This window comes from Manis javanica, chromosome 6, assembly GCF_040802235.1.
Source record: "Manis javanica isolate MJ-LG chromosome 6, MJ_LKY, whole genome shotgun sequence".
Taxonomy (NCBI): Eukaryota; Metazoa; Chordata; class Mammalia; order Pholidota; family Manidae; genus Manis; species Manis javanica.
In genome coordinates this window covers 126,146,122-126,163,998 of record NC_133161.1, presented here as the reverse complement: position 1 = coordinate 126,163,998, position 17,877 = coordinate 126,146,122, and the positions used below count along the sequence as shown (strand labels likewise).

Below are 17,877 nucleotides of genomic sequence, written 5' to 3'. Positions count from 1 at the left end.
TGTATTGACACTGTCCAAGATTAATAAAATAGTAGATATAATAAAAAAGCATTTAATTCAATAAATCAAGCATTATTAATGAAAAGATTCTATTCATGTCAATCTACTTTGCAGTAAATATTGTATCATTGTGTTCATAGGATTAATTTTTCATCAAATTTATGTTTTATTCTTTCAGATACATTACTCATTTTTGTGTCACATACATCAAGCACAAATATATGGAAAACCATAGAAACTTCTCAGAATTCATCCTTTTGGGACTTTCTTATGACCAGAACATACAAATATTTTGCTTTGTGCTCTTCTTATTCTGTTATGTGGCTCTCTTGGTAGGAAACCTTCTGATCCTTGTCTCCTTTCAATGCAGTCCTCTTTTTCTCCAGCCAATGTACTACTTCCTCCTTCACTTAGCCTCAGTAGACATCTGCTATACTTCTACTGTGACACCAAAATTAATTGCTGACCTTCTAGTGGAAAGAAAAACCATCTCCTATGGTAACTGCATGTTACAGGTCCTTACCATGCACTTCTTTGGTGGTACCGAGATCTTCATCCTTACGTCCATGGCCTTTGATCGCTACGTTGCCATCTGCAGACCTCTCCACTACATGACCATCATGAGCAGGACAAGGTGCAACCTGCTGATCTTAGCTGCTTGGGGTGGTGGGGCTCTTCATGCCTTTCCTCTGTTTTCTACAGCAGTTGGGCTCCCCTTCTGTGGTCATAATGAGATTGATCACTACTTTTGTGATATTTTTCCTCTGCTGAAAGTTGCCTGCACCGACACCTACATCACCGGTGTTCTCGTGATTGCCTTTTCAGGTATGGTTGCCTTAGTAACCTTTGTTGTCTTATTTGTTTCTTATGGCATTATATTGTTCACTCTAAGAAACCTCTCGGCTGAGGGAAGACGCAAAGCTCTCTCTACCTGTTGGTCTCATATCAATGTGGTCATCTTATTTTTTGGGCCTGTCATTTTTATCTACCTTAGACCTCCTACTACTTTTCCTGAGGACAAAATACTTGCACTGTTTTACACCATCATTGCTCCTATGTTCAATCCCTTAATCTACACCCTGAGAAATACAGAGATGAAAAACACTATGAGAAAAGTCTGGTGTCAAACATTATATTCCAAGGGAGCACGCAATTAATAGGAGAAGGCTTATTGGCTAAGCAACTTCATGAAAGAAAGGGAACAAATGTGAATGAAAAAGCCAGGAACTATTTCATAGATTATATCCACCACCACTACCCTGAGTGGAATAAAAGAGAGAAACAGGACTACAGATTAAAGTAAAAACTAAACAAATACTAATCTTTGCATACAAAAACTAACTGCAAACTAAGTTTATTTTGTGGATTATGCAAAGGGTTATCTATGTGAAAGAACAAATAGGCCAAAAAAAAAAATAAGACATTTTTATACTAATCAATAAATTGTAACAGTAAAATTTTAATTAAATGTTTGGATTTAGGGGCCAGACTACATAGTGACACATCCTCTGTTGCAGGAGAGAGGTTGAAATATATAATTAAAGCAATCAATTTAACATTCTGATAAAAAATTCACATAGACATCCTCAAGTGTCATTCAGAAATATTTAAAATAGAATCTGTTTTATAGTGGTTTCTGGGGTTGACTCTCCAATGTCCCATCCAAACAAATAATAATACCTAGTGAAGTCAGATTTCAGAGTGGGAATCTATAATGCAGAATGCTAAAACTACCTAAGGGTATTCCACATATTGGCAAGAATGTAATAACAAAACTTAAGGAACTTTATAACAAAATTTAAGTGTTAACCCACTTGTACCTTCTTGAAATTGATAAGCAAATTGGCAGTCATTAAATCCACAAAAGACCTTTCCTGCTACAATGAGAAAAATAAAAATTGGAAAAGACAAGTAAGGTAAGTCTAAAAACTAAGACTAAAAGCAAAATACATTTTGCCTACACACAGTTCATAGCAGGTTATTCATAACTGTCAAACCTGGGAAGCAACCAAGCTGTCCTTCAGTAAGTGAATGGATAAACTATGGTACATACAGACAATAACATGTTATTTAACTCTTAAAAGAAATCAGCTATCAAACTTTGAAAAGACATGCAGGAAATTTAAATTCATATTGCAGAGTGAAAAAAGTTAATCTGAAAGGTCTGCTTACTGTATGATTTCAGCAATAAGACATTCTGGAAAAGGCAAAACTATGGAAAAAAAGATCAGTGGATACCGAGACTGGGATGAATGGTGGAGCTTAGTGTTTTAGGGGGGAGCAGTGAAACTGTTCTGTATGTTACAATTCTGGACATTGTCATCAAACATATCAAAACTTTCCTCTGTTTTCTACAGCAGTTGGGCTGTAGTTGAACACCTAATGTAAGCTATGAATTTTGGATAATAAAAATGTGTCAGTGTAGATTCATTTGACTGTACAAATGGAACACTCAGGTGGGGGAGGTTGTCCCTGTGTGGGGAAAAGGGGGATATGGGATCTCTCTGTACTTTACACTCGGTTTTGCTGTGAACCTGAAACTGCTGTAAAAAATAAAATTTATTAAATAAAAATACTTTGTGACACAATACATAAAGCAAATCTTGTAAGTACAATGAAAAAGAGACATCTGAGAAATACTTTAGAAAACCAGAGGAAACTTTTTTTAAAAAGTGTATTTGTACATTTATAATAGCATATAAATAAAGTCTCTTATGATTAAGACAACTAAGAACTGGGACACTTAGACTACTTATTACCAAAGCATTTTTCTGCTTAATGTTAATGGCTCTATTGCTAACCTTTCTATAGATTTTAAAAGAACAATAAGGGAATATTCTGAACATAATATAGCCAACTAATTAAAAAATGCATATAGAATGGATAAAATCCTCAAACGATATAAACTACCAAAACTCATTTAAAAATAATTAATAGAAAATCTCAATATCCCTTTATCTCTTAAGGAAATTGAATTTTCTATCTCAATCTACAAAATGGAATTCTCTCTCCCCTGTACATATTACTTCACTGGTGAATTCTACAAAAACTTAAAGAAACCATAGTTAATTCTACATAAATGTTAAAAATAGGAAAGATTACATCTGAATTTATTTTACAGGACCACCATTTCTCTGATGTTTATCTATTATTGTATTTGTTCAGTACATTCTTTAGATTTTTACATAGATAATAATATCATTTATGAATAAAACAGGGTTGTTTCTTCTAGTCTGGATAAATTTTTTCATTGAAATGAGTTTTTGCAGGGTTTCAGAATACCAAATCAACATAAAAAAAGATTGTATTTTCTATTAGTAACAAACAGCAGAAAATGAATTTTGTAAATATCTTATGCAGTACAATCAAATATATGAAATACAAAGGACAAATCTTACAAAATATGTATAAAATATGTATGAAGTTATGGAATTCTTTAGAGTGAAATTAAAGAGGACATTACTGATAGAGAATAATTCCATGTTCATAGATCAGATAACTGGACCTCATTAAAAATTCTATCTTCCCACCTGAAATTATGGTGTAAGAAAGCACTTCCAATACCAGAGCAGTTATCTCTTTTTTTTCAGTTGAAAAGATTATTCTAAGATCGATATTGAAATGGAAAACATACAGATTAGCTCCCACAGCTGGCCAGCTTCGTCTCTACTGAGTCCCCACCAAAGCGTCTACACCAATCCTCCTCCTATCAGGTGCCATTTCCCTGCTCTAAATTATGTAAACCCTTTCTAGTCTCCGGGTCATATTCCACTTCACTTAACCAAGGGCTACTCAGATTTCCTGACACTTATGAAACCTTTCTTGCTGAAATTAAAAATACTCACTTTTAAAGAAACATACGAGCTATAATCTGAACTGGGTCCACTACAGGAAATTGGACTAGCAGCTGTTTTCTCCAATTCTCTTTCGGAATATAGCATAGGGAGATGACAGATTTTCCTAACTTGATACATGCACATTCAAATCCACCTCATGTATCAGATCCACAGTGATTAAGACAGATTTTCACATGTAGGTATTCAGAGGTTCCTGATGGGACAGGATGTGCCAGGGTGTGTTGTACTGGCCCTGATTCTAAGCTCTGGAATCAGAAAAACGTGTTGAGAGTGTAACTGTGTGATCGATCCACATGGAGTGCCTTGCTCACTTCTTGGCATGAAGGAAGTATTGTGTGTGAGGTTGTAGTCACTCCTCTTGGGACCACAGATGCATTTAGGATCTCAGAGAATGTTATGTTGCTCCCTAGAAAAGTTAAGTAATGTGACAAGGAAGAGGTTTATCCAGGGTCTGTGACCTTGAAGTTCAAGTTCTTCAAAACCACTGTTTGAATACCCTCTCGTGTTCTACTCCTAAGAGGAGATCAGTAAATGGAGCTCAGGCATTTGGTTACCCTGGGCCACCTTTTGATGACAAGAGGAGATGAAGATGTCTGTGATTTTTCACCTAGAACATGCCCTGAGCTAGGCCAGAGGTCCCTTCCCAGGAACAAGTTTCTTTTCACTTCATTTTTATTCAAAAGAAGGAAAACGCTTGGAATGTCCTGATTGGCCCTGTTCAGTGTCCTGGCACCCTTCTCTGAATACCCCAGAGGTCTGCAGTCTCCTTTGTGATTGAATTCACAGGCACTTTTAGTATTGTATTTCCTAAATATTCTTTATATTTATTTAAATGTTTTGTTTTTATTAGTCTTATTTATTTTCCCCAGCTCCAAAATTATCTTTTCTGATAACTTTTGAGATAACATATTCAACAGGATTTCAGTACACTACAGATACACTTACACAAGACAATCAGCAAAAAGAAACTTACGGGAATCAAATAAAAATTAATGGGATACTGAAACACACCAACAGAATATAGAAAAATTGATCCCACAGAAATTATAGGAATTATAAGAGAATTATTTGAACAACTGTGCTAAATGTAAGGATACTGACAATGCCAAGTTTCAGTGAGGCTGTGGAGAAACTGGAATCACATCTGCATAGCTGTTGGAAGTGGAAAAATAGGGCAGTCACTTTGAAAACAGTTTGGTAGTTTTATACAAATTTTAACATACGCTTAGCACATGATACAGCAATTCCACTTCTAGGAATCTATCCAAGAAAAATGATAATGTATGTCCACACTATGACTTGTACATGAATGTTCACAGCAGCATTATTCACTGGCCATGGACTAGACACAATTCAAATGTCTCTCAAAGGGGGAGTGAATATAAAACATGTGATGAAGCCATACAGTACAATTACAGAGGAACAAACCATGGAGAATACAGCATGATGAACCTCTATAAAATTATAGTACAGGAAAAAGGCACATAAAGATACGCATTGTAGTTTTCTAAGTCTATTTTTCTTCTGTTTACCTTGTAGCCTCAATATTTCACTAATAAATGAGGAGAAAACTGATAAGTCCTTGAGTTTCCCCAGATCCCTAACTGAAGCTTTGTTGAGTCCTACCAGCAGCAGAGCTGCTGATATGAGTACAGCTGGGATCCTCACTTGCTTGCCTGTTCCCAGATGTGACAGATTCTCAGAGGAAATATGGTTGTTGCAGCTAAACTCACCTCTCCATTTGCTCATCCTCAGTGTTATTCCTTCTATTTTTCATTCCTTGGTAGCTCTACCTTTCTTCAAAGAGATTATTCTCCATTGGTCTTCCATATTTTCTAACTTGTCATGTGGCAGCATATGTCTTCTATCAGTCACTCCATCCCACCTAGAAATTTGGTCTTTACATTTTAACCTGAACTGTAAAGGGGCTGATTAGGATAAAATGTGGGTCCTTACACTGGAACAGAGAAAGAAATAAATATCTGTAATATAGTACTCATCAAATTGCTCCGCTGCTCAGAAACTCTACCTAACATCCCACTGCCCTTGGAGGAAAAGTCAAAATTTATATACTATGAGTGTTGTATATAGAATCAACCATACATTGACCAAAGCACAGCTTTCCTTTCTTAGATTTCACAGTAATGAATGGGACTCAGTTTTGATGTCAGGTCAAACAGGGTGGATAAGTTCTGACCCTCTTAAATTTTAATTGTGATGTCTCAACCAACTTGTGTCGACTCCATGGGGCCTTTTTTATTAATCAATCTCCAAATTTTGGGTAAATGAATGGTCCAAAAGGAACTTTTACTGTAATACACCTGTTAGAATGGCCAAAATACAGTGCACTGTTATGAACAAATACTGGTGAGTTTTGGAGCAACAGGAACTCCCAATAATTGCTATCAGGAATGGAAAATGGTAGAGCTGCTTTGGACAACAGTATGGCAGTTACTTTATGAAAGCAAACATACAAAGGGATGGTAAACAAAGATGGCTGCATGGGAAGTGAGGCAGAAATCTCCCCCCAAAACCACATATAATATGAAAATACAGCAATACAACTAATTCTAAAATAGAGACAAGAAATAACATTGCACCAGATAGTCCACATCTGGGAAAAGAGAACATCTCATGAAAAAGGGTAAAGTAACAAAGCTGCAATCCAGTGAGAGCCGAGCCCTTCCCAAACACCAGCTCACCAGCTAGAAGAAGAAAACAGAGTGTGGAGGGAGAAGAAGCCTACAGTTGCTAAATACCTAGCCCTGGAGATCTACTTCAGGTGCACAAACCCACATCCTATGGTGCTCTGGAGATTAGTGGGGATGGAAAGCAATGTCAGGAAGTAGATGGGGAGAGACAGAGATTCCAGTTCCTTGTCGAGAACAGGTTCCCACAGCTGACTGCTCTTGGATGAAAGAAAAGTGGGTGCTTTGAAAGACTTCCTAACAGAGAGAGGGATGTTAAAGGGGCAATGATTACACAAAGCTTGTTGCTCAGGAGAAGAAACAGGTGGACAAAATCATCCTGGCACACACAGCCCAGCATGTTGGGAGCTTTCAGGAGCTTCAGGCACCCCATCCACCTTGCTGGCAATGCAGCCCCGTGGCCCCCCCAACAGTAATAAGCAGCCTGCCACTCCTTCCTCCCAGGTGGCACCAACATGCAAACCTGCTGCCCCTATCATTATGCCAGTCCAGGTCGAGGGCACTCACCTATGATAACTACAGGGGTTTAACACAGGGGCTGTTCTCTGTGTGCATGGCTCACTGGCCCTAACAGCACAGACAGGCACTGTGGCCAGAAAGTAAGAAAGGACTCTTTGCTTAGAGTAAGCACTGGTGCTGCACACCTACAACCACTGCAATTGCTTCAGGTGCTGGGAAGCTCCACAGAGCAGAGCTTCTGGGCACTGGAGCACAAACCTAATATTTCTCATTATCCAATATGATTACAAAAAGGCAGAAGAGCCTTGTTCAATACAAAATCCCTCAAACACCAGAGGGAAGGCTCAGTGAAACTGAAATCTCCAATCTTCCTGAAAAAAATTCAAAATGAAAGTCATAGGCATGTTAATGGAGCTACAGAAAAATATTGAAGATCTAAGGGATGAATCCAAGAGAGAGATAGGCACTTTGAAAAATACAGTAGCTAAAATGGAACATACAATAGAGGGATTTAAAAGCAGAATAGATGAGGTATAGGAGAGAGTAAATGGAATAAAATTAGAGAACAAGAATACAAAGAAGCTGAGTCATACAGAGAAAAAAAAGATATCTAAGAATGAAAGAATATTAAGAGAACTATGAGACCAATTAAAATGGAATGTTCACATTATAGGGGTACCAGAAGAAGAAGACAGAGTAAAAGGGATAGAAAGTGTCTTTGAAGAAATAATTGATGAGAAATATTTCAATCTGGGGGAGGAAATGGTCTCTCAGGCCATGGAAGTTGACAGGTCTCCCAACACAAGGAACCCAAGGAAGACAACACCAAGACATATAATAATTGAAATGGCAAAGATCAAGGACAAGGACAGAGTATTAAAAGCAGCCAGAGTGAGAAAAAAGATCACATACAAAGGAAATCCCATCAGGCTATCATCAGACTTCTCAACAGAAACCTTACAGGCCAGAGGGAGTGGTATGATATATTTAATGCAATGAAAGAGAAGAACCTCAAGCCAAGAATACACTACCCAGAAAGCTGATCATTTAAACTTGAAGGAGGGGTTAAACAATTTTCAGATATGCAAAAGTTGAAGGAATTTACTTCCCACAAACCATCTCTGCAGTGTATTTTAAAGGGAGTGCTCTAGATGGAAGTGCTCCTAAGGCTAAATAGCTATCACCAGAGAAAATAAAACCATGGTAAAGGAAGCAGACAAATTAGTTACTAACCAAATGGAAAATTAACTCAGCTACCCACAAAGTCAGTCAAGGGATACACTAAGAGCACAGAATATGACACCTAACATATAAATAGTGGCAGAGGAATAAAAGGGAGAAAAAAAGAATCTTCATTTTGTGTTTATAATAGTGTAGTGAGCAAGTTAAGTTAGACAATTAGCTAGCAAAGTAGTGGACTTTGAACCTTTGGTAACCATGAATACAAAGCTTGAAATGGCAATAAGTACATCTCTATCAATAATCACCCAAAATGTAAATGGACTGAATGCACCAATTGAAAGACACAGAGTTACAGAATGGATACAAAAGCAAGGCATATCTTTATGCTGCCTACAAGAGATGCACTTTAAACCCAAATATATGCACAGACTAAAAATGAAGGGATGGAGAAAGATATTTCATGCAAACAATAGAGAGAAAAGTGCTGGAAATGCAGTAGTTGGATCAGACAAAATAGACTTCAGAACAAAAGAAAGAGATAAAGAACGACATTATATAATGATAATAGGGTCAGTCCAACAAGAGGATATAACCATTATAAATATCTATACACCCAACACAGAAGCACCCAAATATTTTCAACAAATATTTACAGAATTAAAGGGGGAAATAGAATGCCATGTTTTCATTTTAGAAGACTTCAGCAAACCACTCACTCCAGAGGACAGAGCAACCAGACAGAAAATAAGTAAGGGAACAGAGGCAATAAACAACACATCAGAACAGATAGACCTAACAGACATTTACAGAACACTCCACCCAAAAGCAGCAGGAGACACATTCTTTTGAAGTGCACATAGAACATTTTTCAGAATAGATCACCTACCAGGCCACAAAAAAAGCCTCAGTAAATTTAAAAAGATTGAAATTGTACCAACCATCTTCTCAGAGGACAAAGGTATAAAACTAGAAATAAATTGTATAAAGAAAACAAAAAGGCCCACAAACACATGGAGGCTCAACAGCATGTTCCTAAATAATCAATGGGTCAATGACCAAATTAAAACAGAGATCGAGCAATACATGAAGACAAATGAGAAGAGCAGCTGAACACTCCAACTTCTGTGGGACACAGTGAAGGCATTTCTAAGAGGAAAGTATATACCAATATAGGCCTATCTCAAGAAAAAAGAATAATCCCAAATGAACAGTCTGCTTTCACAATTATTGAAACTGGAAAAAGAAGATCAAATGAGGCCCAAAGTCAGTAGAACGAAGGACATAATGAAGATAAGACAAGAAATAAATAAAATTAAGAAGAAAAAAACTACAGGAAGCATTAATGAAACCAAGAGCTGGTTCTTTGAGAAAATAAACAAAAAGATAAACACCTAGCTAGACTTATCAAGAAAAAAGAGAGTCTACACATAAACAGAAACAGAAATGAGAAAGGAAAATTCACTACAAACACCACTGAAATACAAAGAATTATTGTAGAATACAATGAAAAATCATATGCTAACAAATTGGATAATTTAGAAGAAATGGACAACTTTCTAGAAAAAACAGCCTTTCAAGACTGACCGAGGAAGAAACAGAAAATTGAAACAGACCAACTACCAGCAATGAAATTGAACTGCTAATCAAAAATCCCCTGGACCAGTTGGCTTCACTGCCGCATTTTATCAGACATTTGGAGAAGACATAATATCCATTTGCCTTAAAATTTTTCAAAAAGTAGAAGAGGAAAGAATACACCCAAACTCATTCAATGAGGCCAGTATCAGTCTAATACCCAAACCAGGCAAAGACATCACAAATAAAGAAAATTAAAGACCGATATCCCTGAGGAACATAGACACAAAAATACTCAACAAAATATAAGCAAACATAATTCAAAAATACATCAAAAAGATCATACATCATGATGAAGTGGGAATTATTCCAGGGATGCAAGGATGGTACAATATCATAAAATCCATCAACATCATACACTACATCAACAAAAAGGACAAAAATCACATGATAATCTCTATAGATGCGGAAAAAGCATTTGACAAAATTCAACATCCATTCTTGATATGATAAAAACTCTCTACAAAATAAGTATAGAAGCAAGTACCTCAACATAATAATGACCATATATGACAAACCTACAGCCAACATCATATTTAACAGTGAAAAGCTGAAAGATTTTCCTCTCAGATGGGAATAAGACAAGGTTTCCCCTCTCCCCTCTTTTATCAACATTGTGTTGGAGGTCCTAGAAACAGCAATCAGACAACACAAAAAAATAAAAGACATACAAATTGGTGAGGAAGAAGTTAATCATCACTGTTTGCATGATATTGAACATTAAAAAACCCTAAAGAATCCACTCCAACACTAGTAGAACTAATATCTGAATTCAGCAAAGTTGCAGAATACAAAATTAATACACAGAAATCTGTTGCATTCCTATACACTAAGGATGAAATAGCAGGAAGAGAAATCAGGGAAACAATTCCATTCACAATTCCATCAAAAAGAATAAAAAACCTTGGAATGAACCTTACTAGGGAAGTGAAAGACCTATAACCTGAAAACTACAAGACACTCTTAAGAGAAATTAAAGAAGACACTAACAAATGGAAACTCATCCCATGCTCTTGGCTAGGAAGAATTAATATTGTCAAAATGGCCATCCTGCCTAAAGCAGTCATCTACAGATTCAATGCAATCCTTATCAAAATACCAACAGCATGCTTCAACAAACTGGAACAAATAGTTCTAAAATTCATAAGGAATGACAAAAGACCCTGAATAGCCAAAGCAATCCTGAGAAGAAGAATAAAGCAGGAGGGATCATGCTTCCCAACTTCAAGCTCTACTATAAAGCCACAGTATTCAAGACAATTTGGTACTGGCACATGAACAGACCCATAGACCAGTGGAACAGAATAGAGTCCAGATATTAACCCAAGCATATATGGTCAATCAAAATACAATAAAGGTGCCATGGATATATGGGGAAATGAGACCCTTTTCAACAGCTGGTGTTTGTAAAACTGGACAGCTATGTGTAAGTGAATGAAACTGGATTGCTGTCTAACTCCATATCACAAAAGTAAACTTGAAATGGATCAAAGACCTAAATGTAAATCATGCAACCATAAAACTCTTAGAAGAAAACATAGGCAAAACTCTGTTGAATATAAACATGAGTAACTTTTTCATGAATGTATCTCCTCAGGCAAGAAACAAAGCAAAACTGAGTAAGTGGGACTATATCAAACTAAAAAGCTTCTGTGCAGCAAAGGACACCATCAGCTGAACAAAAGGCATCCTACAGTATTGGAGAATATATTCATAAATGACATATTCAAGAAAGGGTTAGCATACAAAATATATAAAAACTCATACCCTCAACAACCAGAAAGCAAATAACCCAATTAAAAAATGGGCAGAGGATCTGAACAGACATTTCTCCAAAGAAGAAATTCAGATGGCCAACAGACACATGAAAAAATGCTCTATATCACTAATCATCAGGGAAATGCAAATTAAAACCACAATGAGATATCACCTCACACCAGTTAGGAAGGCCAACATCCAAAAGACAAGCAACAACAAATTCTAGTGAGGATGTGGAGAAAGTTGAATCCTCCTACACTGTTGGTGGGGATGTAAATTAGTTCAACCACTGAGGAAAGCAATATGGAGGTTCCTCAAAAAACTACAAATAGAAATACCATTTGACACAGGAATTCCACTCCTAGGAATTTACGCCACAAAAACAGGAATGCAGATTCAAAAAGACATATGCACCCCTTTGTTTACTGCAGTACTATTTACAATAGCCAAGACATGGAAGCAACCTAAGTGTCCATCAGTAGATGAATGGATAAAGAAGAGGTGGTACATATACACAATGGAATATTATTCAGCCATAGGAGGAAAACAAATCTTACCTTTTGTAACAATATGGATGGAGCTAGAGGGTATTATGCTCAGTGAAATAAGTCAGCCTGAGAAAGAGAAGCACCAAATTATTTCACTCATTTGTGGAGTATAACAACAAAGCATAAACTGAAAGAACAAAACAGCAGCAGACTCACAGACTCCAAGAAGGACTAGTGGTTATCAAAGGGAAAGGGGGTGTGGAAGGTGAGTGTGGATGAGAGAGAAGGGTATTAAGGGGTATTACGATTAGCACACATAATGTAGCAGGGAGTACACGGGGAAGGCAGTATAGCACAGAGAAGACAAGTAGTGACTCTATAGCATCTTACTATGCTGATGGACAGTGATTACAATGGGAGGGTGAGAATTGATAATATGGGTGAATGAAGTAACCACAATGTTGCTCAAGTGAAACCGTCATAAGATTGTATATCAATGATACCCTAATAAAAAATTTTCAAAAAAAGTTCCTAGAATATTAAATATTCACCAAGTTTTCACTATTGACCTTACTATACTACAAACTAAAATCCATGAGAACATAGATATTGTCTATTTTCTTTACCACCTATTTTCATCTACTAGAATAATGCATCGCAGAGAGAAGGTGAATATTACCTGTTTAATCTTCTTTTTCTGTAGACATTTTTCTTTGGTAAATTTAAAATAAACTTTAAGACAGTACACCTATCCATCCATATCTAGCACAGAAAATCTTGCCTATTGCTTTGAAAAAGTAGTTTCACATTTACTTGCTATCAGAATGTTAGATACATCTAGGTAAGATAAAAACCAATTTCTGATTAATAAAACCAAAACATATTTTTTATTACTGGATACTTAAACTATTAACAAAAATTATATTCTCTCCTTTGCTTACTGACATGAAAATATCCATGAAGGTGGTATGTTAAAAAGAGAAAGAAAATGAGAAAAAAATAAGAGAAAAACACTTCAGGTATTTAAATGTGTACTATTAGGGACTATCCTATGGCATATGGATAACAAATTTCATGCAAATTCTTCATCAGCAGTAACATCATTTAAATTAATTCTGGAAACTATACATATAATAATATCCCAATTGAGCATTGACTCCAATATAGAGAATTTTATTGCTGTTAACAACCATTTGATCAATAAATATGAGAGATGCCCTCTCAAAAAAAATAAAAATAAAAATAAAAATAAACAAGTAAAAAAAATTGCTTTCACACAGATGCTTCTATACTCTCAATATTTGTATAGCTTATATGTACCCATATAATGACTTTGTATAAAAATTCAATAAAATATTTTAAAACTTTCCTTTGTGAATATAACTTTTTAAAATAGACTTTATTTTTTAGAGAAGTTTCAGAGTTACAAAAAAATTCTGCAAAAAATACAGTGAGTTCTCACTATCCACCGTGTCTTCCTCAGGGTTTTCCTTTTAGCTGATATTTGTGTAGTTTAGTGCATTTGTCACATTGATGAACCAAGTCGTTTCATTTGTACTAAAATCCATAGTTTAAATTAATGGTCACACTTTATGTTGTACAGTTTTATGGGTTTTTACTTATACATTATGTCATGTACCCTCCCTTACAGTTATCATAAATAATAGTTTCCCTTCCTTAAAATGATGTGCATTCCACTTAGTCATCTCTTTTTCCCCTCTTCCTGAATCTCTGGCAACCACTGAGTGTTTGCTGTTTCCCCAACTTGCCTTTTCCAGAAAGGAAATTCATAATTCATATCTGTCATGTAGAGATGGCTGCTTGAAAACCGAACTTTCCTCCTTGAATTTATCTCATTCATTGTTTTATTTTATTACTATCTTAAAATTCACTAATATCAACTGCTTGTGCTCCCTACTTCTAGATCACATAATATATCACTCTAAATTTGGACCATATATGCCATGATTAATTTATATAATTCAAGAGAAACCTTACTACCACCCCCAAATTAGAAGAAATCAAATTAGGAGCATAAAGTAGATTTTACTAAAAAAAAATCTTTTGAGTATAAACACAATAGTCAAACTTCCCTAGGGTCACAGACTTACTTGAAAAGGGTGAATTTCATCACTGTTATGTCACTGTTGTAGAAGAATCTAAAAAAACTGACAGTATGAATTAGGAATGAGCACTCAAGAATTGGGAGGGAGCTACTAGATTTAATATTTCCCTTACTGCATGACCTTGTACAATTATTTGAATCTGACACTTTCTTTTGGCTCAGGAAGGGCAATTATGTCGCAGCCCTTTTATCAAACATGGGGAGACACAAGCATCTAATAAGTGAAATTCTTTGAAAGAGGTAAAACTAGCCAGGCTGTGAATATGAGTGGTGTAATCTAGATGTAAAGAACACTGGACATTCACGTGATGAAAAGCAGGGTAAACAGAGATCAAAACCATGGTGATACTAGGCAGACAAGAGAACACACAGGTGAACACCTAGGCAATGGACAGTACATAGTTGTTTATACCTCACTCTGTCTCTTCTTCTACATAAATTTGACTCAACATTAGCCAGTGGAAGTATTCACATTCCTTATTTTCCTAAAGGAAATAACTCTCATGTTCCAAGTTAGCATTAAAATAATTCCAAAATAAGATGATAAACTGTTTTGTGGAGTTTTAGATCAATCCAAACTATGAAGAAGAGTTTGAAACTTCCATTCATCTTCTGTCTTCTGAGATCAACTTCTTGCTCTGTAAATTTTCCATGGCATTTTCATTTCTTGCATTCCTTGGTGTATAAACCAGAGAGCTGAGCAAAGGTGTTCCAGTTATATAAAACACAACTCTGTCTTGTCCATCGGGAAGGTGGTCGCAGGGCACGTGTATATAAATATGCAAGGACCAAAGAACAAGATGACTCCGATGATGTGGGAGGTGCTGGTGGAGAGGGCTTTCTCCTCTCTTCAGCACTGTGGCTCCTCAGAGAAGGCAAGGTGATAGCCTAGCAGAGCACCAGCATGACAGGGCTGACTGTACAGATGGCCCCACTGTTGGACACCAAGAGGAGATTAACCATCTAGATGTCTCTACAGGCGAGTTTCAACAAGGGCTGCAAGTCACAAAAATAGTGATAGAGCACATTGGGACCACAGAAAGGTAAACTCAAGGCCAGAAAAACCTGACCTGAAGAGTGCATGCAGGACCCCGCCCAGGCCACAGACACCAGCACACCACGAAACCTGCTACTCGTGAAGCTTGTGTAATGCTCGGGCTTACAGAAGGCCCACAGAATCATTCATCACAACCAACTGAGATTTATACCTGGGATACAAGGATGGTTCAACATGCAAAAAGTCAAGAAATATCATGGACCACATTAACAGAATGAAAGATGAAAAATCAAATTATCTTCTCAATAGATGCAGAAAAAGCCTTTGATAAAATTCAACACCCTTTCATGATAAACACTTTCAACGAAATAGGAGAAGGAGAACTCAACAAAGAAAGTCATGCATGAAAAGTCTTCAGCTAATATACTAAATGGTGAAAAACTGACAGATTTTCTTCTAAGATCCAGAACAAGACAAAGGTGCTACTCTTAGCACTTCTATTCTACATAATGCTGTAAGTTCTAGCTGGAGCAGCATGGCAAACAAAGGAAAGGCAACCAAGTCAGAAGGGAAGGGGTAAAATTATGTTTCCAGATGACATGATCATATACATGGAAAAAATAAAGACTACATACACACACACACACATGTTAGAACTATGAATTCAGTAAAATCATCAGAAAAAATCCATTTATAAAAATCAGCGGTGTTACTATGCACTTTCAATGGATTATTCAGACTAGAAATAAGAATATGAACACCATCTCATTCACATAAGCAATAAAATAATAAATAGTTAAGAATTAGCCTAACCAAAGTGATGAAATTTATACACTGAAAATTGTATAACATTGAAGAAGAAATTGAAAAAATCACACGTAAATGGAAAGACATCCTCTGTTCATGTATCAGGAGAATAAATATTGTTAAAATTTCTTAATACCCAAAATTATCTAGTGATCAATACCATCACTGTAATATCCCAATGATGTTTTTTAAGAAATAGAAAAAGAAAATCCCAAAATTCATGTGGAATCGCAAAAGACCTCCAATAGCCAAAATCTCTTAAGCAAGGAGAAAGCTGAGATACCACAATCCTTGATATCAAATTTTATTACAAACCTATAGTAACCAAAAAGTAAGGTATTGGCACATCAAAAACAGGCTTATAAACCAATGGAGCGGGAAAGAGAATCCACAACTAACCCCATACATATATATGACATATAATGACAATGGATCTTCCACATGGGAGACAATAACATATACATACATGCACACTCAGCCATGAGAAAGAAGGAAATCCTGCCGCATGGGACAGCATAGATGGCATGGCTGGACATTGAGGGCATTGTAATAAGTGAAATAAGTCAGACAGAGAAAAATACATACTATATGGTGTCACCTAAATGGAGAATCTAAAACAGCTGACTGAACTCATAGAAACAGAAAGTAGAATGGTAGTTTCCACTGGCTGCGGTTTGGGGTATATGGGGAAGATTCTGGTCAAAGGGCACAAACTTGAGATGAGCTCTGGGGATCTAATGTACAGCATGATGATTATGCTGTGTTTATAGACATGAAATACTGTCAGTTAGACTGTATTACATAGCTGGAAGCTGCTAAGGGAGAAAATCTTAAATTTTCTCACCACAAAAAGGAAGTGGAAATTATGTTTTCTCATAGAGGTGTTAAGAAGTGTTATGGTGGTGATCATCTTGTAATACATATGTGTATCAAATCAACAGCTTGTATATCTTTAACTTACACAAGGTTATATATTAATTATATCTCATTTAAACTGGAAAAAAAAAGCACCTCACACCTGTCAGGGTGGCTTTATTAAAAAGATGCATGGTAACAAGTATTGTTGAGAAAGTGGAGTGAAGGGAACATATCTGCACTCCTGGTGGAATGCAAACTAGTATATCCATTGTGAAAAGAGTATGGAGGTTCCTCAAACAGTTTAAAACAGAACTACCATCTGTTATACTACTACTGGTTATGTATCCAAAGGACCCGAAATCGTGATCATGGAGAATACCTGCACTCACACGTTCACTGCCGCATTAGTCACAATGGTCAAGGTACAGATGCAGCTTTATTGGCCTTGATGGATGAAGCAACATGCAGAATGTGATATATGTTATTCAGACTTAAAAAAGAGAAATCCTGCCATTTACAACATAAATGTAGCTGGAGGACATTGTATTAAGTGAAATAATCAAAGCACAGAGATAAACTGCATTATCTCAATTATATGTGGAAATCACGTAATCCAATTCACAGAAGCAGAGTGTGAACTGGTGGTTACTTGGGCCCTGGGATTGTGGGGAATAAAGAGATATTGGCAAAGCATAGAAGGTATCAGTTATGTGGAATTAATAAGTTCTAGAGATCTAGTATATAGCATGGTGACTATAGTTAACAATACCATATGGTATTCTTGAAATTGCAAAGAGGATCGATCTTAAATCTAATCACACACAAATACACACACACAATGGTAACTATGTAAAGACAGTGTATATGTTAATTTAATTGTGGTGATCTTTCACATTATACATAAAATAAGAAGTTGCACACATTAACTACATACAAATTTTGTATGTCTAAAAAATATCTCAAGAATGCTATTTTAAAAAGTGGTAGAGTCACTATTTGGATT

General features: G+C 36.2%; 1 protein-coding gene across 1 annotated transcript; it reads left to right on the top strand.

Moving 5' to 3' along the window:
* The first annotated feature begins 221 nt into the window (after positions 1 to 221).
* On the top strand, positions 222 to 1,157 carry LOC140850126 (olfactory receptor 4P4-like). Its single transcript, XM_073239904.1, has one exon. It carries the CDS (start codon positions 222 to 224, stop codon positions 1,155 to 1,157), a length of 936 nt encoding a protein of 311 aa, XP_073096005.1.
* Positions 1,158 to 17,877: the final 16,720 nt, after the last annotated feature.

Excerpts from the sequence above, each read along its gene's own strand:
- LOC140850126 (XM_073239904.1), top strand. The coding sequence starts at position 222 with ATGGAAAACCATAGAAACTTCTCAGAATTCATCCTTTTGGGACTTTCT.